Source organism: Elephas maximus, chromosome 8 (assembly GCF_024166365.1).
Source record: "Elephas maximus indicus isolate mEleMax1 chromosome 8, mEleMax1 primary haplotype, whole genome shotgun sequence".
In the NCBI taxonomy this organism is placed as follows: domain Eukaryota; kingdom Metazoa; phylum Chordata; class Mammalia; order Proboscidea; family Elephantidae; genus Elephas; species Elephas maximus.
Window position 1 is genome coordinate 126,009,548 of NC_064826.1, and position 27,701 is coordinate 126,037,248.

Sequence of the window (27,701 nt, forward strand, 5' to 3'; positions counted from 1 at the left end):
TGGGTACACATCCTTGTGGCAGGTTTCCTCAGAGCAGGCCAATACTTGTTTGTATCCACCACAGAAGCTTCCATGCCCTCTCTCCTTGGACAGGCCAGCACTAGTTGATGAGGGGTTCCAGCTAGAGAAAAATGCCCAGGAGCCAGATGCCAGACCAGGTCCTACTTCTGACCTGTCTCAACCTCTGGCAAATCACTCCTCTCTTGAGAACTCATCTTCCTCATCTCAGCAAAACAGAGGCTTGGACTGGCTGTGACTACCAGTGCTGGCCCTCTCCAACCATGCCTGGTGGCCGGCCAGGCCGAGCAGGACACGCAGTGATGGGGGAAGGGAAGGCAGGGGCAATGCCATGGGGGAACAGAAGGGTGACGCTGATCAAGAGCACCCAGCCCGAGCTCCACCAGCCTCTAGGGTGTGCTCAGCAGAGCCAATGAGTGGAAACAAATACTTTCTGGAAGAGCTGGACTCCAGAGAACTGACCCTTCACAAAATACTTTAGATTTGTTCCTCTTTGCAACTTGTTAAAGCCCTCCTCACCTTTTCTTCCATGCTCATCCTAGACTCATGAGTGAGGCAGCAGGACTTCCTGTCTTCACTTACAGATGAGGAAGATGATTGGGGAGTTTGAACGACATTCCCAAGGTTACACATGGACATGGACGTCTCCCAGATCTCCATCCTGATGTCCATGTACAACCCCTCGCTACCTCTTCAAGGACCTCTGGTGAGGCAGCCCCTCAGAAAGGGGTCCTGATGCTCCTCCAGATGCCTCTAGGGCCACCACCATGTGGAAATTTCTGGGTCTGAGGCAGCCCTTGCAGGGTCATCTGCTCTCACTCATGGCAAGGCCCATCTTACGCCCTCCACGTCTTGGTACCACTGGGCATAGCAGGAGCCTACACTCTGCCCCAACACCACCCTCGTCTTCCCCAAGGCAGCCATGAATGGCCCCAGAATCAGCAGGAATCCCAGGACTTCGCTGCCCTCCTTTGCTGGCATTTGTTATCCTACAGCTCAAGGTTCTCTGCCCTCCAACCTTGTCCAGGACTGAGCCCCTTTTCCTGCGCTACTCTTAGCTGGAGGCTCCAGGATCCAGATTCTATTTGGCCTTATCACAGATGGCCAGAGCTCTGCTCCTTGGCCAAGGGTGCTGAGACCCAGTAGGACCTGCGGGTCTGGGAGGACTGGGATGAGTGAGTGGCAGACACAGAGAGCTGGCTCCTTGTCGGTTGCTAGCCTTTGCAGAGAGAGGCATGGTGGTGGGTCAAGGATCTGGGGAACTGGGAAGTATTGGATAGATGCACCCCACAGCCAGAGAAAAGGGTGTCAGGGCTCTGTATGTGGGGTTCCACCATTGTAAAGAACAGGGTTGACCCTAAGGAGCAGAGGGTGGGGAGCATGGTCCAAGTGGCAGGACAGTCATGTGGAAGCAGGGGGGACAAGAACACTCTAGAAGTAAGCCTTGTTGTCTACACTCTTCTTCTCAAACTTCTGCTTGAGCTCTGAAACCAGAGCTGACTGGACGGAGCTTCCCAAGGCCTTTGGCTTAGGTGACCTCTGGGGCTGCTGGGGGGCCAGTGAGCCAGAGACCGTAGGCACTGTCCAGTGAGCAGTGCCCATGGTGGGCACCACTCTGGGTGGAGGTGGAGGCGCTGGGGCTCTGGGGGGCAGTGAGCTCCCCAGCCTGTTGTTGTTGCAGTTCTCATTGGGAGCATCCTCTTTGAGGACAAACTTGGCTGCAGCCTTTGCCTTCCTGAACTTGAGCCACTCAATGCGGAGAGTGCGGGGTGTGGGGCTGGGCCGCCGGCGGAGCACGCGCCGCACGGGCAGGACCTTGTTGGACTTTTTGTTGCGCCAAAAGGTGGCCGTGGAGATGAGCACAGTGATGGCCACAACGATGGCCATGATGCCAGCCAGCACACCCACAGCCTTCATGGGGTTGTCTTTGGTCTGCATCAGGAAGGTGGCCATGGGGCCCCGGGACAGCGCCTGCAAGAAAGAACCATCCCCATGTCTTCAGTCGTTCCCACCTAGTTCCCGAGGACAAACCCGAGGCTGTGAGCCTCCCTAAGCCTGATGGTTCCTAAACTTTCTGGGGCCAGGTACTCCATGGAGAATCTGAGGAGCACTATGGGCTCCCCTCTAGCAACCATGCACACCCAGAGAGCACAACTCACACACTACTCCAGGAAAACGCACACAGAAGACACTGTGTGCAGCTCTTCAGCATAGTGCACACAGATGGACATAATACCCACAACCACACTCAGATTCAGAACACCTGCTCTGGCTGAGCACCGCTCTTGTGAGACCAAGATACTGGTTAACCCATTGCTGTTGACTCATGGCAACCCCACGTATGTCAGAGTAGAACTGTGCTCCATAGGTTTTTCAATGACTAATTCTCACCAGCAGATCACCAGGCCTTTCTTCTGAGGTGCCTCTGGGTAGACTCGAAACTCAGAACTTTTGCTTAACAGCCAAGTGTGTTAACTGTTTGTACCACCCAGAGACAACAAAGATGTTGCTTACCTTTGATTACAGAGAACCTGTCTCCCCATATGTATCAGAAACCCCTTAAGAGATGGTTTTCTGCCAGGTACTGAGCTAAGAACTAAGCATAATGATTTTACTTCTTTCTTTCAACACCCATGTGAAGGAAATGGAGGTTTAGCAAAGCCCAAAGTCACCCAGTTAAGAAAACTAGGATTCCAACCTAGGTCCTCCGATTCCAAAGCCTGTGTGTTTAACCACACAGGCAGCCCTTGCTAGCACTGATGGTCTTCTGTAGGAAGGCTAGAGATGGCCTGTTCCTTCTGGCCATGTGCAGAGAGGCCTGGGCTGGTCCTCCAGCCCCTGCCTTGGTCCAGGCTCTCCACTCACCTCGGTGTCTGTGATCTCAATTCTGAGCAAGGCTGTGGTGCTGAAGGATGGGGAGCCACGGTCCTTGGCCTGTACCTCAAGGGACCATGTGCCATCCCCGCCAGCTGTGATGTTGTGCAAGGCGTCCAGGGAATGGATGAAGTTCTTCAGCCGGATCTCGCCTGTGCGTGCATCGATTTCGAACACGTTGGCTGGCTCTGCATGGGTGATGGAATAGTCTACCAAGTTGTTGGGCTCCTCTGCGTCCTGGTCTGTGGCCTGCAGACAGGGAGGGAAAGATGTTGCTGGGTTTTTGAGGACCCCATCTTGTGTACGCTGGCTAAGGCATCACCTCCTGTGGGGCTGGCTGAGTTGATGGGAAATGGGAGGGGATGGATTGTGTTCCCTCCTCTGAGTCAAGGCCCTAGATATGAGTATTACGCCAGTCTGTCCTCAGAACACATCTGGGCAGTAGGTATTGTTCAATCCATGTTACAGCTGTGAAAATGAAAGCATGGGGATGTAAGCAACTTGTCCAAAGACATAAAGATAGAAGGAAGGGTGCTGGCATCCAAAGCCCAGTCTGTTGGGCTTCAGAGTGTAAGCTTTTCCACCATGGGGAGAAAGGGGGTGAAGCACTGGCTTTGGAGGCAAGCAGGCAAGCTACAGGGGTGAAGGCAACTGATCATGGAAACTGTCTGACCTCAATGTTCTCATTTGTAAAGTGGCAATAATGTCTTCTGTCTCAGGGGTTATTTCTGTGTTGGGTAAAAAACCAAAAAACCTGTTGCCGTTGAGTCCATTCTGACTCATAGCGACCCCATAGGACAGAAGGAGCACCTGGTGGATTCGAACTACCAACCTTTTGGCTAGAAGCCGAACTCTTTACCACTATGCCACCAGGGTTTCTTCTGTGTTATGTAGAGAGTGGAATATATAAGGTACCTTGCACATGGTAGGAATGCATATCAATATTTATACAAATGTATGTAAATACATATATTTAATTTTTATGCCACAATTCGTCTTGCAGCTACTGAAACAGGCTTTCAGGGAAAGAGCCCTCCTGATCAAAGAGAGCTAGCTGCCTCCAAAGCCCACCTCAATTTTCAGCGGGGTCCCTAGCACCATGGTCTTCTCCTGGATGTTCTGTCCAAACTGGGGGTAGTGGTCATTGACATCCAGTAGAGTGACGAACACCTCAGCCAGGCTGTACCTGCCCTCCAGGTCTTCGGCCTTCACATAGAAGTTGTACCTGGCAGTGGTCTCAGCATCCAGGCTGGCCCAGGGCTGGGTGTAGATGATCCCAGTAGAGGGGTGGATCAGGAACCTGCTAGGCACAAGGTGCACACAGCCTGCAGGCATGTGTGTGTATGTGCACACACACACTCATACACGTGCATACCCTCGCACACACGTGTGCATACACAGGCCTGTATGCACACATATCCGCCACACGCACATATACACATGCACACAAATGCACCCTTCATATGCATACACACATTAATTAATGAGCTGCCCCTATAAAGCAGCAATAGTCATCCTACAGCTTCTCCAAGGTTCCATCTGCTCCGCTCCCTATTCTTTCAGTCTGACTGAACGAGGCAGACCCATCCATCCATTCACCCACCCTTCAAAATTGAGCTTAACAGCCCCAACTGCAGCCTTTCCATTCCTCCCAGGCCAGCACTGCTTGCTTCTCAGCCATGGTTCCTAGTGCAGCCATGACAAGAAGCCCTCTTCCCTCCCCCTTGCAGACACCTCCCTGAGCACATCCACAGTTCTACCCAGACTCCGTACTGCTCACCTCCATCTCTCAACCTCACACTCACTTTCTGACCAGGCTCCGGCCTCTGCCACCTTGCTCCTGCATTTAACCCAGATCCCTCCACCATCAGCCTCCCAAGTCCCTAGCTGGGGGCTCTGTTCCAACTTCTGGCTCTACTTACAGGTTGGCCTCAGGCCCGTAGATGGAGTATTTGACTTCGCCCCAGGGGCCTGTGTCTGGATCCACCGCCTGAAAGAGAGAGCTCCAGTGGCACCTGTCCCTTTATCTGGGCACAGTGGCAGCCCATGTGTGCCAGGGCTGCTTTCGCCTGAAAAACAAGGGGAAGTTGGGGTGCCCAACGAAGGGGGGAAGCTGATCTGGAGGCCTGGCCTAGAACCCTCGTGCTTCTCCCAGGAGTTCTCAGTGTTGGAGGATCAAAAGATCGAGGTCTGGAAGGGCATTTATTCTTCCTTTATAGAGACGAGGTGTGGGCCCATGGCTTGTGCTCAGTGTCCTTGATACAAGCCTGTGAGGTGCTGTTATCCCCATTCTACAGATTAAGAAGCTAAGGCTTAGAGAGGGTAAGTAGCTTGTCCAAGGACACAGCTAATGAGTATGGGCTTTATAACTTGAACCAAAGTTTGTCTGACTTTACAAGGCCACACTGGGTCTATTCTACCCTTGAGTGGGCACCCACCCCTCTCCCCAGTCTCTGGGACAGTCCTTAACCCACTGTGACAGCCACCACGTTAGAGCTCCCAGGAGCATTCTCGGGGATCCTGGCAACGTAGTAGTGGGAGGTGAACTCGGGGACATTGTCGTTGGTATCTAGGAGCTGGATCACCACATCCGCTGTGGAGCTGAACTTCTCTGGGGTGTTCACCTCCACGGCCAGAAGCTAGCAAGGAAGAAAAGCAGGGCACAGTCTGGGGGGCAATCACCCTGCTGCGAGCCTCCCCACCCCATGTCCCCAGAGCTGGCCTGGCACCCACTGCCTTGGCACCCATTCTCAGCTGAAGACCAGCCATTCCTGCCACCACCTGCAAGGGTATCACCTAAGGTATGACCTCCCCTTATTTAGGAATTCAGTGTTAGCTTTTCCCTAAAACAGCAGCTTCCCCTTTCCCAGGCCTTGACTAATATCTCTTTCCCCATTGACTTACAACGCCATATTTCTCATGCACTAAATTCCCGTTTGTATTTCAATTTCTTTTGTCTTTCCTAGTCCCAATTTTAAAACTGTTTTGCTTCATAATATATAACTTAACATCTGTTAAAGCAAGTTCCTGCCTCATATTTTTCCGCTAGAAGTTCCCTGTCTAATCTTGTAAGTCTATTTTTCCAGACAAAAACCAGTATTAATTTTTTCAAGCCCCCTCTTCTAGCCTCCCGCCAAAACTTCTGGGTGAATTTAATTGGGGTGGCATTGAATTCTTTGTTAATTTAAGGAGGCTGAGGTTTTTTTTTTTTTTTGGAAAGAAGGTATGCTTTTATTTTTTGGCCTTCTTTATACCCCTCTGTGAAATTTTACATTCTTTATCATTTAACCAAAACCAAAAACCAAACCCAGTGCTGTAGAGTCGATTTCGACTCATAGCGACCCTACAGGGCAGAGTAGAACTGCCCCATAGAATTTCCAAGGAGCATCTAGTGGATCTGAACTGCCAACCCTTTGGTTAGCAGCCATAGCACTTAACCACTGCACCACCAGGGTTTCCCTCTTTATCGTTTAGATAATGCACATTTCTTGTCATGGTAACTTATAAGAATTTTATCTTTTGGTTGTAATTTAAGAGAGAATCTTTTAATCCATTTTGTTTTCTCATTGCTAAGTTTTTTTTCTTTTGTATGTTGGAAAATGATTGGATTTTGTGTATTAATTTTCTAATCAGTCATGTTAGAAATTTTGCTATGTTTCTAACAGTCTTCAATCATTTCTCATAGGTTTTCTAAGCAAACAATCACATCACCTACAAATAATAATGCTTTTGCTTCTTCCTTTCTAATGTTTGCACCTCATAGTTCCTCCCTTTATGTAACTTCTCTGGGTTTGCTTCCAGGATCCTGTTAAATAGCAGTGGTGATAGCAGGTACCCACGTGCTGTTCCTGGCTCACAATGCTTTCAGTGCTACTCTTTTCAGCATGATGCTAGCTATAAGTAATTATAACAAATAATATTAACTAAGTATTTATGCTTGCTGGAGCCCTCATGGCACAGTGGTTAAAAGCTAAGGCTGCTAACGAAAAGGTCAGCAGTTTGAATCCACCAGGTGCTCCTTGGAAACCCCATGGGGCAGCGCTACTCTGTCCTATAGGATCTTTTAAGTTGGAATCGACTCAATGGCAATGCGTTTTTGTTTTTTTTGTTTTTTTTAAAAAAAGAATCTCTACAGAAGCAGACTGCCACATCTTTCTCCCTCAGAGCCACTGGTGGGTTCAAACCACCAAACTTTCAATTAGCAGCAAGGTGCTTAACCACTGTACCACCAGGGATACTAATGTAGTAAAGACCAAAAAGCCAAAGCCAAACCCAGTGCCGTCGAGTCGATTCTGATTCATAGTGACCCTACAGGACAGAGTAGAACTGCCCCATAGAGTTTCCAAAGAGCGACTGGTGGATTCGAACTACCGACTCTTTGGTTAGCAGTTGTGGCACTTAACCACTACTCCACCAGGGTTTCCGATGTAGTAATACTGTTGTTGTTGTTGTTAGGTGCATCGAGTTGGTTCCGACTCATACCAGCCCTATGCACAACAGAACGAAACACTGCCCGGTCCTGAGCCATCGTTACAATCTTTGTTATGCTTGAGCTCATTGTTGCAGCCACTGTGTCAATCCACTTCGTTGAGGGTCTTCCTCTTTTCTGCTGACCCTGTACTCTGCCAAGCATGATGTCCTTCTCCAGGGACTGATCCCACCTGACAACATGTCCAAAGTATGTAAGACACAGTCTCGCCATCCTTGCCTCTAAGGAGCATTCTGACCACACTTCTTCCAAGACAGATTTGTTCGCTTTTTTGGCTGTCCAACGTATACTCAATATTCTTTGCCAACACCACAATTCAAAGGCGTCAACTCTTCTTCGGTCTTCCTTATTCATTGTCCAGCTTTCACATGCATATGATGTGATTGGAAATACCATGGCTTGGATCAGGCACACCCTAGTCTTCAGGGTGACATCTTTACTCTTCAACACTTTGAAGAGGTCCTTTGCAGGAGATTTGCTCAATGCAATGCGTCTTTTGATTTCTTGACTGCTGCTTCCATGGCTGTTGATTGTGGATCCAAGTAAAATGAAATCCTTGACAACTTCAATATTTTCTCTGTTTATCATGATGTTGCTCATTGGTCCAGTTGTGAGGATTTTTGTTTTCTTTATGTTGAGGTGTAATCCATACTGAAGGCTGTGGTCTTTGATCTTCATTAGTAAGTGCTTCAAAGCCTCTTCACTTTCAGCAAGCAAGGTTGTGTCATCTGCATAACGCAGGTTGTTAATGAGCCTTCCTCCAATCCTGATGCCCCGTTCTTCTTCATACAGTCCAGCTTCTCATATTATTTGTTCAGCATACAGATTAAATAGGTATGGTGAAAGAATACAACCCTGATGCACACCTTTCCTGACTTTAAACCAATCAGTATCCCCTTGTTCTGTCTGAACAACTGCCTCTTGATCTATGTAAAGGTTCCTCATGAGCACAATTAAGTGTTCTGGAATTTCCATTCTTCTCAGTGTTATCCATAGTTTGTTACGATCCACACAGTTGAATGCCTTTGCATAGCCAGTAAAACACAGGTAAACATCCTTCTGGTATTCTCTGCTTTTAACCAGGATCCATCTGACATCAGCAATGATATCCTTGGTTCCACATCCACTTCTGAAACCAGCCTGAATTTCTGGCAGTTCCCTGTCAATATACTGCTGCAGCTGTTTTTGAAGGATCTTTAGCAAAATTTTGCTTGCGTGTGATATTGTTCTATAATTTCCACATTTGGTTGGATCACCTATCTTGGCAACGGGCATAAATATGGATCTCTTCCAGTCAGTTGGCCAGGAAGCTGTCTTCCATATTTCTTGGCACAGACGAGTGAGCACCTCCAGTGCTTCATCTGTTTGTTGAAACATCTCAATTGATATTTTCCATCAATTCCTAGAGCCTTGTTTTTTGCCAATGCCTTCAGAGTAGCTTAGACTTCTTCCTTCAGTACCATCGGTTCCTGATCATATGCCACCTCTTGAAATGGTTGAATATCGACTAATTCTTTTTGGTATAATGACTGTGAGTATTCCTTCCATCTTCTTTTGATGTTTCCTGTGTTGTTTAATATTTTCCCCATGGAATCCTTCACTATTGCAACTCGAGGCTTGAATTTTTTCTTCAGATCTTTCAGCTTGAGAAACACCGAGCATGTTCTTCCCTTTTGGTTTTCCATCTCCAGCTCTTTGCTTCACTTTGTCTTCTCGAGAGGCCCTTCGAAATCTTCTGTTCAGTTCTTTTACTTCATCAATTCTTCCTTTTGCTTTAGCTGGTCGATGCTCAAAAGCAAGTTTCAGAGTCTCCTCTGACATCCATCTTGGTCTTTTCTTTCTTTCCTGTCTTTTCAGTGACCTCTTGCTTTCTTCATGGATGATGTCCTTGATGTCATTCCACAACTCATCTGGTCTTTGGTCACTAGTGTTCAATGCATCAAATCTGTTCTTCAGATGGTCTCTAAATTCAGGTGGAATATACTCAAGGTCATATTTTGGCTCTCGTGGACTTGCTCTGATTTTCTTCAGTTTCAGCTTGAACTTGCATATGAGCAATTGATGGTCTGTTCCACAGTCGGCCTCTGGCCCTGTTCTGACTAATGATATTGAGCTTTTCCGTTGTCTCTTTCCACAGATGTAGTCAATTTGATTTCTGTGTGTTCCATCTGGCGAGGTCCATGTGTATAGTTGCCGTTTATGTTGGTGAAAGAACGTATTTGCAATGAAGACGTCGTTGGTCTTGCGAAACTCTATCATTCGATCTCCAGCATTGTTTCTATCACCAAGGCCATATTTTTCAACTACTGATCCTTCTTCTTTGTTTCCAACTTTCACATTCCAATCATCAGTAATTATCAATGCATCTTGATTGCATGTTCTATTAATTTCAGACTGCAGCAGCTGATAAAAATCTTCTATTTCTTCATCTTTGGCCCTAGTGGTTGGTGCGTAAATTTGAATAATAGTCATATTAACTGGTCTTCCTTGTAGGCACACAGATATTATCCTATCCCTGACAGCGTTGTACTTCAGGATACATCTTGAAACGTTCTTTTTGACGTGCCTGTCAGTTTGTCATACTGGGGGCTTGTGTGTTGCTGTGATGCTGGAAGTTATGCCACCGGTTTTCAGATACGAGCAGGGTCACCCATGGAGGACAGGTTTCAGCTGAGCTTCCAGACTAAGACAGACTAGGAAGAAGGACCTGGCAGTCTACTTCTGAAAAGTATTAGCCAGTGAAAACATTATGAATAGCAGAGGAACATTGTCTGATGTGGTGCTGGAAGATGAGCCCCCCAGGTTGGAAGGCACTCAAAAGATGACTGGGGAAGAGCTGCCTCCTCAAAGTAGAGTCGACCTTACTGATGTGGATGGAGTAAAGCTTTCGGGACCTTCATTTGCTGATGTCGCATGACTCAAAATGAGAAGAAACAGCTGCAAACATCCATTAATAATCAGAACCTGGAATGTATGAAGTATGAATCTAGGAAAATTGGAAATCGTCAAAAATGAAATGGAATGCATAAACATCAATATCCTAGGCATTAGTGAGCTGAAATGGACTGGTATTGGCCATTTTGAATCAGACAATCATATAGTCTACTATGCTGGGAATGTAGTAATAAATAGTAAACATAAAAACCAAACCCAACCCATTGCCATCAATTCCCACTCATAGCAACCCTATAGGACAGACAACTGCCCCCATAGGGTTTTCAGGGAGCTGCTGGTGGATTTGAACTGCCAACCTTTTGGTCAGCAGCCAAACACTTAACCACTGCACCACCAGGACTCGCTTGGAAACCCTATGGGGCAGTTCTACTCTGTTCTATAGTGTTGCTATGAATCAGAATCGACTTCACGGGAATGGTTTAGTTTTTTTGTATTACTATATTACTTGTATATTTAAAAAAACACATTATTTCCATATATTTATATGGAAATATTTTCCCTATTCTGCTAGGGTTTCATCAGAATAGATGATAGATGTCAAAAGGCATATAAGAAAACATCCATCCTGAAAAGTAAATAGTTTATGTTAATAGTTTTCCTTTACATTCATTGCATTTCCTTGCATTCCTGGGGGTAGTGGTGTTTGGAAGCCCAGGAGTTCCCTAGGCTGTCTAAGCCTTCTTCCTCTCCCCTCCCCCTCCTGCTCCTCAAGTTGGGCACAGCAGAAGAGATGAGTGCAGGAGTTGGACCAGGGGGCTAGGAGTGAGAGGGACCCCTCGGGAATGACCAGCCACTGGTCTGAGCTCCTGGCCCCACTGAGGGCAGGGCACAGCTCCACCTACCTTGAAGGTTAACACTTTAGATGTTTCAAAGTCAATGGCAGCTGAGTTCTCCACAATGATCGTGACTTGGGCTTCATTCAGGACTGTCTGGGGGACCACTCGGAAGATGCCCCCGGGTCCCACCAGCCGCAAGTTAAATTTGGCATTGGCTCCCTGGGCAATAGAGTTTGGAGAGAGAAACAGGAAAGATAAACAGGAATATAAACTTATTACATATTTGTGCTAAGCCAGGAGGCTTCATATAACCTTAACCCTGGGAGGTGAGTGTCACTACCTCTTTCTACAGGTGAGGGTATCAAGGGCCCTAGCCAGTTACGAGGGCATATCAAGGCTAACCACCCCCTAGTCAGTTATGAGAATGAAGCAAAATAACCACCACATAATACTGGGCCCTGTGTCTGGCCAAGAAAGTGATGGGACATATTAACAAGCTATTGTTTTGTGGGCCAGATGCAGAGGTGTTCTTGTTTGCTTGGCTTCTCATTTCTAATTGACTGTGAACACCTTTAAGCTAAGCAGTCTCCAGTTAGCTGCTCTCCCACCTCTCCCTCTTGGCTGTACCCTCTTGCTTCCTTCATTGTTGTTACCTGCCTGGCCCTGAGACACAAGTGAAGGCTGACACAGAGTCAGGTAGCTTTGGAGCCTGAGAGGTCTGCAGGCAGGCAGAGCAGAGGGCAGGATCACGCACCTGGTCTGAGTCATTGACGGTGATCTTGAGGCCCCGAAGGATCTCACCCTGGGGCGGGTGCTCAAACATGGACAGCTCAAACCTGTCCTGGGGTCCATTCTCTCCGTAGAATGTCGGGGGGTGGTTGTTGAGGTCCACGACCCTGATGATGACTGAGACCATGGCGTGGTCACCTGGATGCCCTTCAGAGCCGACCTCAGTCACCTGGTTGGGGACAGACAGGCTCTAAGATGCCCAATGGTCCCTACTCCTGGCTTTAGTGCCCTTGTGCAGCCCCTGTCTTTAAGTGGAGGCAGGCCTAGCAACTTGTTTCTAACCAATATGGTGAAGGAGATGAGATATCACTTTGTGATTAGGTTACAAGAGACTGCAACTTCCATCTTGCTAGCAGAATCTCTCCCTTGCTGGTACTGATGAAGCAAGCAATTACATTGGAGAGCCCAGGTGGCAAGAAACTGAGTGTGACCTCTAGCTAACCACCAGCAAGAAACTGAGGGAGACATCAAGCAAACCTCTAGCAAGGAACTGAGGCTATTAGTCCAAAAACCCACAAAGAACTGAGTCTTTCCAACAACCACATGAGTTTGGAACTGAATCCTTCCCCAGCAGAGCCTTCAGATGAGACCCAAGGCCTGGCTGACAATTCGACTGCAGCCATTGCACACCCTGAAACAGATAAGCTGGGTCTAGACTCCTGACCCACAGGAAATGGGAGATACTAAATATGGGTTCTTGTAAGCTGCTAACTTTGTGCAGCCAGGGCTGAGAGTCTGTATGCACTTCTTCCATGGGAAACATGTGACAAAGATCATAAATCCCCCTTGAAGGATCTCCTTTCCCTTGTTCTACAAGCATGCTTTGGTCTTACCTACCCTAAAAAGACCCTTCCTGGACCCCACTTCCTCATACCACTCTGCCTTCTCAGAAGCCTACAACAGCCATATCCACTTCCTATGTCCCGCTCAATTCTCACCCACACCCCCAACTCAGTGGAGGACATGCCCATGCCACACTGGCTTCTGTACTGCCCCTGAATGGTTGTCTTCTTTTGCCTTCTCAAGGGCTTCTATAACTTTGACCAGTGTGGCTCTACTCTGCAGATTCTCCTCAATCTCTGACCGCCTTCCCTCTTAAGCTCTGAGGCCCCCTGCAGCGTGTGCTGGACCAACCACTCCTCTCTCTCTGCAGTGGTCCTCTGGCTGAACTCACTTCTCCTGTGGCTTTAACAACTATCTGTATGTTGACCCAAATATCTTCCCCAAGTTCCAAATTTTATACCCAAGTTTGGACGTTTCAACTCACATCCGCCAAGGGCCAAGGCATCCACACCCACCATGCCTTTCTGCTTAAATTTCCTCCTCTCCTGTGTTCCTAACAGCAAGTACCACCCAGGCTTCCTCCCCCCACTTCTACTCCTCACCGGCAACCAATTGCATGTTCTCTGGAGTCAACCTCCTTAATATTTTTCAATTTGTCCATTTCTGCCATTCCACCTTCCTTCACCTGCACAGGCCCTCTTGATCTGTCCTTTTCATCAAAGGCATTACCTCCCAGCCTCCAGCCAGTTCCTTCCACACCCTAGTCTGGACCACTGGTTCTCCAATGCCAGGCTGGGACTGGTGCCAGACTCTCAGATGCACCTGGTCTTTCTTGTCAGATCTCCAATGCCAGGCTGAGAGCTTGTAGTATGCACAGTCCTGGGCTTACCCCAGACACACAAAATCACTGTCTCCCAGAGTGGGCCCTGGAAATTGTTGTGTGTCAAACTCGTGAAATCTGGAAACCTAGTTGGCCTGATCGGCAACCAGATTGAGATTTCCACCATGTGATTCTAATCCTGCTCAAAACCTTTCAATAGTTCTTTATTGCTCTTCGGCAGGGCCAGCTACATAATTTGTGAGGTTCGGTGCATGATAAAAATGTGGGGCCCCTTGCTCAAAACTTAAGAATGTGAGGATGGCGACAGAAGAGCAGTAAGCCTAGTGTGGGACCCTCCTGTGTGGAGGTTGGATGCCCAGGAAGCCAGCCCTGCACAGGGAACAGCACAGAGCGCTCATTCAGGGCCTGAGCTCATCAGGCTCTAGCCTGGGGGCCAACCTTTCCTCCTTCTACATGTGACCACGGACTCTTCTCTCCAGTTCCACTCCCCAGATCCATGCTGTGCTCCTGCCTTGAGAAGATCTCTTGGCTTTCATATTTGGGAAGGTCTCCACCCCACCCACCTCACCTTTCACCTGCTTCACCTGTGTGGCCCTGCCCACACTCAAGGCACTGCTTCAATACCACCCCTCCTGCCTTTTCACAACTGTCTGCTTGTGAAATCATGTACCCTTTTCCAGGGGCTTGGTGTGCATCTCTGCAGCCTCTACACAGGCACCTGATGTAGGTGCTCCTGGGACAATGCCTAGTCCTTCCGCAGGGCCAAGACAGCCCTACCGGGCCAGGTGGTGCACCAGATGCTCAGATAGCACTGGTGGAGATGAGAGTTGGCAGTGAAACTGTCAGGAGGAGGGTGGCAAGGGTGCACCAGGATGCATTTTCTGTGGGGTACACTCATTCTAGGAAGGGAAAGCCCCCACCACCCAAAGGAAGAGCCAAGGAGGGGCAAGGAAGGGCATGCCAGAGGGAGGGTACCTGTATGTGCAGCTCATACACCTCTCTTCGGAGCTGGGCAGGGCTCTGCATGACCGAGATGGCTCCGGACGTCTCATTAATTTCAAAGGCTCCATCACTCCCTGTCAGATCAGAGATGCACCCTGCAGTTCTGCACGGGGCCACAGGAGGCAGAGGGGAACTGTGCTGGCCTGGGTGCCACCTGCTTTCCATGCATTATTATCTTATCAAAGTTTCCTCTATAGAGTAAGTCCCCAGGTTATGAACATCTGAATTACGGACAACTCCTGTTATTGTTGTTGGATGCTGTTGAGTAGGTTCCAACTTGTAGCAACCCTATGTACAACAGACTGAAACGCTACGCAGTCTTGCACCATCCTCACAATCATTGCTGTGTTTGAACCCATTGTTGCAGTCACTGTGTCAATCCACCTAGTTGAGGATCTTTTGTTCTTTTTCACTGACCCTCTACTTTACCAAGCATGATGTCTTTTTCCAGGGACTGGTCCCTCCTGATAACCTGTTCAAAGTATGTGAGAGGAAATCTTGCCATCCTCACTTCTAAGGGGCATTCTGTCTGTGCTTCTTCCAAGACACATTTCTTTCAAGACAGATTTGTTCTGCTAGCAGTCTATGGTATATTCAATTTTCTTCACCAACACCATAATTCAAATGTGTCAATTCTTCTTTGGTCTTCCTTATTCATTGTCCAGCTTTCTCATGCATATGAAAACCAAAAAAAAAACCTGTTGCCATTGAGTTGATTCTGACTCATGTCTATGAGGCAATTGAAAACACCATGGCTTGAGTCAGGTGCACCTTAGTCTTCAAAGTGATGTCTTTGGTCTTTGCTTTTTAACACTTTAAAGAGGTCTTTTGCAGCAGAATTGGTTGTATGATTTCTTGACAGCTGTTTCCACAGGTGTTGATTGTGGGTGGATCCAAGTAAAATGAAATCCTTGACAACCTCAGTCTTTTCTCTGCTTGTCATGGTGTTGCTAATTGGCCCACTTGTGAGGATTTTTGTTTTATGTTGACACATAATCCGTACTGAAGGCTGTGATCTTTGATCTTCATCAGTAAGTGCTTCAAGTCCTCTTCATTTTCAGCAAGCAAGGTTGTGTCATCTGCATGTTGCAGGTTGTTAATGAGTCTTCCTCCTATCCTGATGCTGCATTCTTCTTCATATACTCCAGGTCCTCGGATCATTTGCTCAGCATACAGATTGAATAAGTATTGTGAAAGGATACAACCCTGATGCACACCTTTCCTGACTTTAAACCATGCAGTATTCTGTTGTCTGCTCAAATGACTGCCTTTTGGTCTATGTGCAGGTTCCTCCTGAGCACAATGAAGTGTTCTGGAATTTCTGTTCTCCACTATGCTTGTCCTTTAACGTTATGTAAATTTGCCCTCACTTTGAAACAATTGAATCAACCCCTACTTGAAACAAATTCTTCATCATGGTCACCTTCACTTGCTGCATGCAACTTTTAAATCATTGACAAGGCTTGGAGACTTTTCTTGCACTAAACCCAAAAAACCCAGTGCCGTCGAGTTGATTCCGACTCATAGCCATCCTATAGGACAGAGCAGAACTGCCCCATAGAGTTTCCAAGGAGCTCCTGGCAAATTCGAACTGCCGACCCTTTGGTTAGCAGCCATAGCACTTAACCACTACACCACCAGGGTTTCCTTCTTGCACTAAAGTAAGGTTAAATAAGAACCAAGCGCACCTGTTCCAACTTACCTACAAATTTGACTTAAAGACATAGTCAGGAACGGAGCTCGTTTGTAACCCGGGGAGTGCCGGCACTATTATCTATGTTTTTCCAATGAGTAAATTGAGTCTCAGAGAGGTTAAGTAACTAAGATTATACAGTAAGTGCAGAGCTGAGCCTTGAATTTGCTTCTTTCTAGCTCCAGGTTCCATACTGCCTCCCTCCTTTTACCCATAGTGCTGCGTGTGTGTGAAAGAGTAAGGGAGGAAGAAAGAGACATGGAGAGAAGGAAGGAGAGAGAGGGAAGGAAGGGGAGGGAAGAAAGGAAAGGAATGAGAAGAGGGAGAGATGGGAAGGTTGAGAAGAGGACAGGAGAGAAGAAAGGGAGGGGAGATGAGCAGGGGAGGGGAGAGGAGGTGGGGTAGGGTGGGTTAATTGTAATTATGTACAGTTTTGCAGTGATGGTGGGGAGGGTAGGTATTTGGGGTCTGTGTGCGATGATGGGTTTGTTCCAGGGTGAGTGTGGCTGGGCATGTCCTGAGGACAGGGTCCAGTAGGTGGTGGTTCTGGGTGAAGCATACAGACATGTGCATGTCTGGGATCGGGCACCAGGTGTGATGGCCTGGCCCTGTAGAAAATAGCTACGCTAGGAACAGCTCCATCTGCTCAGTTGCTGCCTAGTTGTAGAAATAGCATGGTGGACTCTGGAGCCAGCAGACTCAGGTTCAGATCCAGTGGTGGGAACTTGGGATGCCCATTTGGCTTTTCAGAGCCTCAGTTTTCTCATCCATATGTAGGACTTCTACTAGGGAGATGCCACATCACCACTGCATTTAATTCAGCTATCTGCTGTAGGCCAAAACATTACAAAGAAAGAGAAAAACCATAGCAATTTAGAGTGTAAGGAATGTTGCCAACCATTCTCATTAGTGAAGGCATGCCCAGGGTAAAGGGTCCGTGAACCAGCTCCTCCTGGCTCACTCTGGGCCCCAGGTAGCCCTCCCTACTGCTAGATAAAAAGACAAGTGGTGGGGGGGCAAACACCCTAGAAGACTCACAGCCTCCTGGAAGGGCCCAGCCCCTCTTCTCCTTACAGTGGCCCTCCAGATTCTACACACAGGGAACTGGGGCCCAGAGAGGCTGGGACCTCCCTCTGGTCACCCAGAGTCAGAGCAGCAGCCCAAGCCTCCTGACCCACCGTTCACGAGGCCGTAGAGAATGTGGTTGGGTTTGCCCCGATCTCCGTCCATGGCCACCACGGTCAGCACCTCCGAGCCCTGGGGAGCAGGAGCAGCTGCTGAGGCTAGTGGGTGATGCTGGGTGCTCCCATTCCCAGAGATTGACCCATCACTGGACAGAGTGTGGCGGTAGGAACATGCCCCACCCACTCTGCTGGGAGCTCCGGGTGTGGGAGGGAGCCTGCTGGGCTCTTGCTTCTTCCTGGCCCCACATGGGCTGGGTGCATGGGCTGCCCAGGGATGCCCCCAGCCTCTGTCCCCACACACCACACTCAGCCCTTCCCTCTGCTGCCCTTCCCTCTCCTGTCCTCCACCCTCCAGCCTCCTTGGCACCCCTCATCCACCTTTGTCTTGGTCCCACCCCAGGGGTCCGTGAAGAGGGAGGGGAGAGGAAGGTTGGTGTGGGTGGAGGCCATAGAGGGCCTCAAATGTAAGGTGAAGGAATGAGGATTTTTATCCTGTGGGGCCCAGGGTACTGTTTAAAGGGGCAGGGGTGCCAAAACCCATGGCTATTTCTTGCTGTGGTCTGAGCACCACTGCTCTTCCAGGAAGACTTTCCCCTGATTCTCTTTCTGCTGTTAGCTCCCAATAGGGCTGTCTAGGTGCCCCCACCCTGCTGGCAGCCCCCCGACCCCACCGCCCCTCCTGGGCCAGCATTTCTCTCCCTACTCTGTGCTGTCGTCACACTAGGCTACCAGCTTCTGGGAAAGGTATATCTCAATGTGTGCCAGTACATGGGAGGGGCCTCAAAATGTTTTTCATTGTTTCATAAAGTCTGGAGAAATCAAAAAAGGGGTACGGAGAGTTGAGAACACAACTCAGGCCCACAGAGAGTGCTGCAGCTGGACCTGGGAGGTGGCGTGTGGCCTGGGGACCCAGGGTGGCTCCTTTGGTCTTTGCACTTGGGAGCCTTCAATCTAGTTGGGGGATGGCAAAAGGTTTTACCCCAAGGCAGACATACTCACCAAGGGATGTCTGCGCAGGGCACCTGGAAGCAGAGCGGGAGCTCCCACCTCAGAGGTGCCAGGGAAAGAGGAGCCTGAACTGGACGCAGAAGGACAGGGGCACTGGGACACCTTCCAGGCAGGGGACGGGGGCAGTGCGGTGAGGCAGGTGGGCTGCGTGGAGCACTGTGGGGGCTCCAGTGATGGAGGGAGCTGGCCTCACACACCAGGCTGAGGAGTGGGCTTCTATGAGTTCTGGGGAGTCACTGAGGGGCCTGAAGACAGGAGCAGGAGCTGTAATTTGCACTGAAGGGGGAAGGGAGTTGAGGCCAGCCTTGGAGCAGGGCTTTGGTAGGGGAGGTGTCTCGGTGGTTCAGGCAGCACAGTGCTGGAGACCAGCTCATGTGAGTGGCCTAGGTTGCAGGCTTGGGATGGGGAGGCACAGAAGAACCTCGTCCTCATGAGGCTACAGCCTCCCACTGACGTGAGATGCAAAGAAAGAGCTGCCAACCCAAACCGAGCCTCTCTTTGCCTGCTGGCCACTCTCCTCTAGCTCAGCCCTCTGGGTCTGCCCTGGCTGCCAGGCTGTGGCAGGTCTGAATGATGGAGACACGCCTGGACCAGTCCTCCCTGACACCTGCTGCAGACATCGTGTGTGTGTCTTCCTCTATAGTCAGGGCCTAAGCCTAGCTGCCGTGAGTAAGCAGGGACCCTAAGGACCCCGGTAAGTGTGAAGATGGGGCAGGAGGCACCTGGAGGGACGCTGGGCTGAGAGGAGCAGCCACCCACCGGAAGCGTGTCCTCGTACACGTAGCCGTAGTATGGTGTGCCCACAAAGACAGGGGCCGTGTCCTGGACGTCCTCCACACTGACTGTGATGGTGGTGGTGGCTGAAAACACGACGTCAGCCCCCCGGAGCCTCCCTCCGCCGTCCTGGGAGAGTGTAAGAGGGGTTGCGCTCTGGAGTCGGACATGGAGTTCGAAGGTAGCTCCAGCTACTGACTGCATTTCTGCCTACTTCCAGGTAAAGTGGAGATAATTCTCACCTCATGGGGGATAGGAGGGGGGCCTGGGGAGCCTAAAGGAGCTGGTGGGTAGTGGTCTCTGGTCCGTGCCTTTGGAAACAGGTTAATTCTCTCCAGGGAATTCATGGGCACCAGTGGCAGAGAAGGGGCGTCAGAGCCACCCTCCGATATCTCAGCCAGGAGCCAAGCCTCAGACGCCTCCTGAGGACCTACTGTGTCCCCAGGCTGGATGCGGTAGAGCTCTCCAGGATCTGACTTGGCCCTGCAGCGCCCTGATAGCCTGTGATGTAGGTGGTAGGCCAGCCAAGCCTCCCAGCATCATTGATGGGTGGAGCTGGGCAGGGCTCTGGTGGGGGCCTTCCTGCAAGACAGAATGTTGGGCCCAGAGGGAGGGGCAGCTGATCTTGGAGGAATCTGAGAAATGTTGGATGAGAGAGGCCACATGTCCTGAGTGGGCCACTAATCTCTAGTTCCACACCAGGCACTTTGGGAACACAATGGACTCAGTAAAGCTCAGAGCTCAGTAAAGTATGTTGTTCTTACTTTACAGGGGAGGAAACTGAGGCTCAGAGAGGTGATTGGTCACAGTAGCGGAGGAGGAGAGTGAGCCAGTCTGGCAAGTGAGATGGAGGCCCCGAGGGCCAGGCAGGTCATGGGGTGTAAGGGGACAAGGGCCTCCTGGCCAGCGGACACCACAGAGATCCCCAGCAGCTGCTCCCCACTCCCTCCATGCTTCCTGCGCCGCAAACTGCCCCCATCCAACCTGGAGCCTAACCCTGTTCAAATCCGAGGGCAGCATCCCCTGACAAAGGCCAAGACAGACAGACTGCTGCCCTCTGTTACCTTGGCGACCACCGTGACAAAGTGTGCCCGGGCCTTCTCATAGTCCAGCGTGGTCCCTGCCCGCAGGCGCAGCACGCCACTGTGGCGGTCCATGGCAAATTTGGTGGAGTGTGGATTCTGCAAGAGCGAGGGCAGGCTGGGCCTCTGGGGGTCCTCACTGCCCCTCCTTCCAGGAACCAGGGTCCCCATCATTTCTGACTCCCTGGATCCCCGTTCATGGAGCTTCCCCTGCCACTTCCCCCTCAAAATCGGGAGGGAACATTCTCTTCCAGCAGGGCCTCATCTTTTCCCTCAGTTGAAAAAAGAATTGGGCTCAGCTTTGGGCTAAGCTCTTGCCTGGAAGTTTCAGCAGCTGAAAGAATGCCTGCATGTCAGCAAAGGGCCCTAACCTGGAGGCGCAGGGCTGAAAGCCATAGTGAAGGAGAGATCCTTCCGGACCTTCAAACCAAGCCTAGAAGTTGCTGTGGGCAGCATCTAGGGGGAGGGTCAGGAGATGACAGTGACTGTGACAAAGGCAGGTGAGGAACCCCTGAGGAGGTGGAGTGGGTGGAGGGTGCAGAGAGGGAGGCCGCTCCATCTAGGGGGGTGGCTGTGGGCCAGGCGCTGTTACAGATGCTTTATGCATACTTAGCCCTCACAGCAACCCAAGGAGGAGCCGCTTTTGTGATTCCCCTTTTGCATAGGAGGAAGCTGCTTTAGGAAATTAAATAAAGGTCACAGGAGCAGCCAGTGGCAGGACCTCTCCAGAGCTCCTTGGTTCCAGGGAATTTCTCCAAAACTTGTGTTTGTAGCCACCATGGGCTGCTACGTTGAAAGCTGTGAGCACATGTGAAGAGAAGAGAGAATGCTACAGAAATAGCTGCCAGAAGGAAGTGAGGCTCGTTCTGGGGAGCCACGGAGGGGCCAGAGGTACGGGGAAGGGGCCTGCCTTATGACACGGTGTTGACTGGAGCTCTGGCCCCTCCTAGGGGTTGCCCCCTCTGCCCTTTTTCTCACTGACCATTCTAGGCCCAGACAGCTTTTGTCCACCCTGGGTGGGTACACCTGGCCTTCTCCTGGGGAAGAAGCTAGAGGTCTGAGAGATCTGGACAAAGGGAAGGAGCAGACCACCTGCCAGACAGTCCAGACGGGTCAGTCAGGGAAAGAGGTCTGCCCCAGGATCCCAGCACGTCCCCATCTCTTTGCCCTACCCATGTGTTTATGAGACCCTTTAGGGATCACATGAGGCATCTCTGAAAATCTTTGGGAACAGCAGAGGTGCTGACCTGAGGGCCTTGGCAATGGAGATAGGGGCTGCCTGGTGTACCCCCAGCCTGGGGCCTCTGGTTACATCCTGTGCCTCCCACCTTACCTGCAGGAAGTAAGTGACACTCCCTCCAGAGCCTGTGTCCCTGTCCACCGCATGGACCTTAAAGATGCTGCTCCCAGCAGGTGTGTCCTGAGGAGTCACAGCCACAGGGAGTGTCAGCCAAGGGCAATGGGTGGAGACTTGGAGTGCTGAGGGGCCACAGGGGTGGGGGTGGCTTGGCCAGGGGAAGGTCAAAACAGAGGTGAAAGGCAGTGCTACCAGCACGGGAGCTTCCTACAGGGGAGGGGCTGCAACACAGGAGCTGGATTGGGTGCAGGACAGAGGGAAAACACAGGAACGGAGTGGGCGGGGGAAAGAGGGAAACCACTGGAACTGGACTGGGTGCAGGACAGAGGGAAGATACAGGAGATAGAGTGCATGCAGGACAGAGGCAAGACACAGGAGCTGCAGTGGGTAGGGGACAGAGGGAAGACACAGGAGCCGGAGTCGGTGGGAGACAGAGGGAAAACACAGGAGCCCGAGTGGGGGAGTGGGTGCAGGACAGATGGAAAACAAAAAGAGAGCGACAGGAGGAGGACCTCACGAAGACAGGGAGGAAATGCCAAGGCCGAAAATAGACAAGGGCTTAAAATAGGAAAGACAGTCCACAAATGAAAAGATGGCCAATGAACATGGGAATGCCCATATGACCAGGAATCATGTACGTACAATTTACAGAAAGAAACAGCTTTATCCCGCTGAATTAGCGAGTATTTATAGACTGGAGAATCCCCAGTGTTGGTGAGGGATGGGGGGGAGAGAGCAAACAGGTCGCTCTGGCAAGGTGATATGGCAACCCCTCAGGGGCACTCAGATTTTTTCACCCAGAAACTTAAAATCTTGGACTAAATCTTAAGGAAATAATGTTAATTAGAGAAAAAAAAAAAAAAATGATTCTCAGAGATTTGGTGTTGTTCATGGCAGCAAAAATGTGAAAAAAAGAAAACAACCAAACCCACTGCCATCGAGTCAATTCAGACTCATGGCGGCCCCATAGGACAGAGTAGAACTGACTCGTAGAGTTTCCAAGGCTGAAATCTTTACAGACGTAGATTGCCACATCTTTCTGCTGTGGAGCAACTGGTGGTTTCAAACAGCTGACTTTTTGGTTAGTTGCTGAGAGCTGAACCAAGGCTCAACCAAGTCTCCTTGCAAAAACATAAAAAAAAAATTTTTTTTTTTTTATAAAGCAACCTAAATATTCAAACATAAGGGAATGACTCAGTAAATATGGAATGTTCCTTTGATGGAAACTATTAAAACGATAGTTACTCAAACTTTACAATTATGAGGAAAATGCTCATATTGCATATTAAATGAAATATAGGACACAAAAAAGCATATGTTTAGTATAGTCACAACTATGGAAGACAAAAAGAAAATAAAGTCCTATAATTGCAAAAAAGACTAGAAGGAGACACACCAAAATGTAACAATATTGTTTTAAGTTGGAGAGATTGACAGTGATTTTTTAAAATTCTTTTTTGCTACATAGCTCACTTTTCTACAATAAATAGTAGAATATTGGTATTATAACGGAGGATAGTGAACAAACATTCCTTTGGGACAGCCATGACTGTGAGGGGGTGGTGACAGGTGAGGAGCAGGGAAGAGGAGGGGACAAGTGATGGAGGAGCACGCCCGCTTCACTCTGGGTGGGATGCAGCAGCCTCACTCACCTCAGGAACCAGGATGACATATGGCTCCTGGATGAAACTGGGCGCCTCGTCATTGGCGTCAGTTACCAGGATCACGACTTTTTCTGCCACCTGAGAAGAGGCAGAGGGGATAGGGGTTGGGGCAGTGAGACTGTCTGGGGGATAAAGGTTCAGTGAGTTCTAATGTTCCCAGATATATGTCTCTGCCCCTCCCTCCTTCCCTTCCTTCTTTTATTCATCTATGCACCAAGCACTGTGTTCAATCCTGAGACGGAGAAGACTGTCTAATGGGTGCATTTTGCCGTGGTGATGGATGGGAGAAGAGGGCAAAGACAAGCAGATACCAGGATGGTAGCAGTGTCCTCCAGGGTGATAGGGTTGCAATAGCCTTATGTCAGGCTCTGTGGGCAGGGCCTCCGTGGCACAGCTTCAAGGCCACCATGGGCACCACGGCCCAGGCAAATGCACCCTTGGGGGCATGAGTGCCTATTGAGAAGGCTGTGTTCAGAGGCTAAGAAGGGGCATTCACCCCAGCCTGTGGGGATCAGGGAAGCTCCACAGGGGAAGTGAAAAACCCGGTGGCAGTTGCCAGGTGAGAAGAGACGATGTGGAAATGTGTTCTAGGGAAACAGCAGTGAGCATAAAAGCAGAAAGAGGTGGGGAGTGTGCTGAGTTCACAGCTGGATGGTAGGGTGGGTGAGGGAGAAAAGGGGGTGAGGGAGAAAGGGTGGGTGAAGGAGAGAAGGTAGGTGAGGAAGAGAAGGTGGGTGAGGGAGAGGAGGTGGGTGAGGGAGAGGAGGTGGGTGAGGGAGAGGAGGTGGGTGAGGGAGAGAAGGTGGGGGAGGGAGAAAGGGTGGGGGAGGGAGAGAAGGTGGGTAGGTAGACAGGTGATGCAAGGGAGGCCAGACTCAAGCTTGGATTTCACTCTGAGGGCAGTCAGGCCAGCTGTTAGCACTTTCTGAGCTGGGGGTGGCCAGATGTCTGCTCTACCTCATGGGCTCCAGCAGCAGATGGAAGTGGATGGGGGTGGAGCAGACAGGAAGCAGGGATGGGGGACATGGTACAATTGTCCCGGGAAGCCCTGAGGGGGCCTGGGGAGAAGTGGTGGCTGGAGGGAGGAGGTGAGGAAGAAGGAGGGGCCTGGGTGACTGTACAGAGCCAAGAGCCAGGTTGGAGGTAGATGGGACAGCAGGTCTGAGAGGACTGAGGAAGGTGGGTTAGACCCCTCAGGAGCACAACTGACAGACCTTGGTCTCCCCGTTTCCTCTCTCTTCCTTCCTTCCTTTTCCTTGTGGCCTCCCCGAAGCGCCCTACTGTGGGCTCTTTGGGGCAGACCTTGCTGGGCCCTGGCTTGGGTTGGCCAGGGAGCACCCCCCCTCCAGGTGGGCTTGGGCAGGAGCTGTCTGCTGCTGGGGGACCAGCTCAGGTCTGCACCCACCTGATTTAGGCTGTCAGAGATGCTGATGATGGCTTCGATCTCGTCCTCCCTCTGGAAGCACAAAGACCGAGTGAGTGTCTGGGGTCCTGATGCCCCGTGGGGACACCCGAGGCCTGAGGAAGCTCTTCCTGCCTCACTGTGCCCACCACAGGAGCCCCAGAGGAGGGTGGGCTGGGGATGACAGTGTGCTAGGCATGGCCAAAACAGCCCACCCTGCTTCGTGTGGGGTTCTCATCAGCCCAGATGCATTGCCGAGGCCCGCTGGGGTAAGGAGAGAGCTAACCCTAGTGTGCCAGTTCGGGAAGATGATTTCCTTTCTTTCCTCCCCCTCCCCTCCCCCACACTTTTTTTCTCCCATCTTTTCCATATTCCACAGCTCTGCAGAGACCTAGCTCTGTGGTGTCCCAAGTGTTCCTGATGGGGCCTTGGTGGGGGTAGAGGTGGGGGTACTGGGTTCACTAGGTCCCTGTGGGTGCCAGGAGGGAGGTGTTGTGACCCCCAGCTGCCTCTGAGACCCTCCCTTGCCTTTCTCCACCCTGGCCTTGGCTGGTGGGTTCTGTCAGCATCTTAGAATCGCTGCAGCTTCACAGCTGAGGTCCATTGTGTGGCCCCCTAGGCCCACCTGCCTTGTGTGGGGCCTCAGAAGGGAAACAGACCCCAGGCCTGTCACCAACAGACTCAGAGTGGCTCAGATGGGAGGAGTTTTGCCAAATTCAGGCCTACCCTCCCTACCCCTCCTTGCAGCCTTGATCTGCTGTCTGAGTTTGCTGTGGGTTATAGGACAGGCCAAAAAATCATTTTATGATGTTTCTGAAAGGCAAAGTGCAAACAGAATTTCTTCCAAATTGAACATGCTGAAAAAACTAGCATGGCCAGCAGCTGCTCATTACAGGAGCCCCACTCTTCACTCTGAAAGTTAAGTCCTCTGCTGACAGGAAACAGCTTCAAGATCCCACTGTCCCCTCCAGAGGCTCCACAGAAGGTCTCCTGCAGTGGCCTTGGGCCTCTCAGGGGATCATCCAGCCACAGAGGTGTCTCTGAGCCCAGGGCAGGGGAGGGCTCCACTGCCCCCCTGCAGCATCCTGTACCTCCCGGTCCAGCTCTTCAACCAAGGTGACGTTTCCACAGTTGGCATCAACAGAAAAGATACTTCTAGTGCTGGGGTCAAAGCTGATGTGGTAGGAGACGGGGTCTCCCTCAGGGTCTGTGCCGTTTAGTGTGTACACGTGAGAGCCTGGAAGGGGACAAAGGGAGGAAACCTAGAAGCTAGGACCTAGCTTTCCTAAAAGGACAAGCGCCAAGGACCAAGGATTCATTTATATAGTGAATATCCAATTCCCTGCCAAACTTGTGGCCAAGAGTCAGGCACTTACTGAGGGCCTCACCCTGCCCTGCGGGCTGCTCACCACTCTTATCTTTGGGCCTGAGACCTGTCAGTGAGATGCTGTCATCTGTGAGATGCTGTCATCAGCCACGTCACAGGTTGTTAATCTATCATGCAGATTACAGAGGCGGTCCAGGTCCCAGGGCCTCACTCCATTGCCTGTTTCTCCCTTTGGCCTGAATGACTCCAGTCCCAAGAGCCAAGGTTGGGGGCTCCCAGGGCACAGGGGGCCAGTGCAAAAGGGAGCAGCCATGAAGGCCAAAGAAGAGACTGGGAGGACAGGGTGCAGGCCCTCACCTCCACACCTTGTTCTTGGGATATTTCTGAATGAGGTGCCTCTTCATTTCTCACATTCTTTCCCCTGGGCTCCCAGCCCCAGCCGGATGGAGAGAGGGCATGCAAATCTCTCCTCTCTCTCTCACTGCACATCCCAGGGGGTTCCCTCTCCCTGGGCCATTTTAGAGCCCTGGGAGGAAGTGCATTTGCTCAAGGTCACACAGCCAACAGAGGGCAGGCCGCGGAGTCCTGTGCCCAGCTGCCTGCCGCCTTGGCTGAAACTGTGTCTAGCTAGGCCCGGGGCAGAGCCTCCAGGACTTGGTCGGTTTAGGTTGCCATGGCAGCCGTGACCGCCTTTCCTGCCATTGCCCTGGGGAATTCGCAGCGCAAACAGGGCGCCCTTTGGGAGCACGGGAAGCTTGGCGCTCCATAGGCTCGAAGGAATCACTGGTTTGCTTCAAGCGGAATGTGCGTCGCCGCTTGGGGAGGCTCATGGGGGGTCGGCGGTGCCAGGGCTACTGACCTACAGAAGTGTCCTCCGGGAGGCTGAACAGCGCCATGTTTCCGTGGGTGCTGCCGACCCCATTGTCGAAAAAGTAGGGGGCGAAGTTGGCCTGGGCTTGGAAGAGAACACAGGCGGGAGAACAAATGGACACCCTGACACGGGAAGGCCAGCTTCGCGTCAGCCCGCTCCTGGACAGGCGGGCGCCCCCCTCCCCGGCCCGAGAGCATCCACGGAGATGGCTGGGGCACCATGGAAAGGTCCCCCTGCCCACTGCATCTCCTGCGGTCACGGCTGGCGTTCAGGCTTGTCAGGGTCACACACCATCTGGGCGCTGGAAGCCAGGCAGGGGCTAATCCCATCCCCTTTAACGGGTAGACAGGGAATCGGTGCCCAGAGTGGCAGTGCCCCTCTCAAGGCCACACCGAGAAGCGTGCCCAAGCGGGTGGGGAGCTGGGCCCCCTCCCCTGTCCCACGCAGTCATCGCAGCAGCCTCCACACACCCCCGTCCCGCTTGCGGAGTCAGTAGGGGTCCGGGGCATGAGCCCCGGGCTCCAGGGCACGGACGTCGGGAGAAGCGCCCCAGGAGGGCCCACTCCCCGTGGGGCAGCTGGGCAGGCGTCAGACCACCCGGCTGGGCGGAGTCCCACTCTGGAAGTGCACGGTCCCCGCCCTCGCCCCCAACCGCCCGGCCACTCACCTAGGCAGAGGCGCAGCAGCCCCAGGGCCAGGGCGGCCCGCGAGACTCGCTTCATGTCTCCGCTGGCGGGTAGTGTCGCTCGCCACCGCTGAGGCTGGCACAGGAGCACGGAGTGTGCCCCGGATCGCGAGGAGCGCAGAGGAGA

The 27,701-nt window shown here is 51.2% G+C and overlaps 1 protein-coding gene across 1 annotated transcript; it reads right to left on the minus strand.

Moving 5' to 3' along the window:
- CDHR1 (cadherin related family member 1) lies at positions 1–27,701 on the minus strand. Its single transcript, XM_049894615.1, has 17 exons — positions 27,557–27,701; positions 26,878–26,973; positions 25,783–25,928; positions 24,695–24,745; positions 23,278–23,367; positions 21,602–21,688; positions 20,251–20,367; positions 19,172–19,315; positions 17,399–17,477; positions 14,501–14,601; positions 11,867–12,070; positions 11,179–11,331; positions 5,367–5,531; positions 4,815–4,882; positions 3,964–4,192; positions 2,884–3,141; positions 1–1,989 (listed from the first exon to the last, which is right to left on the minus strand). Exons 1-17 carry the CDS (start codon positions 27,609–27,611, stop codon positions 1,450–1,452), a joined length of 2,583 nt encoding a protein of 860 aa, XP_049750572.1. The 5' UTR covers positions 27,612–27,701; the 3' UTR covers positions 1–1,449.

Bases quoted from the DNA above. Each gene is read 5' to 3' on its own strand.
- CDHR1 (XM_049894615.1), bottom strand. From the start codon at position 27,611: ATGAAGCGAGTCTCGCGGGCCGCCCTGGCCCTGGGGCTGCTGCGCCTC. The intron at 21,689-23,277 runs GTGAGTGAGGCT...GTGACTCCTCAG, and splicing joins ATGTCATCCTGGTTCCTGAG to GACACACCTGCTGGGAGCAG. The intron at 17,478-19,171 runs GTGGGTGGCTGC...CCTGCTCCCCAG, and splicing joins TGTACGAGGACACGCTTCCG to GGCTCGGAGGTGCTGACCGT.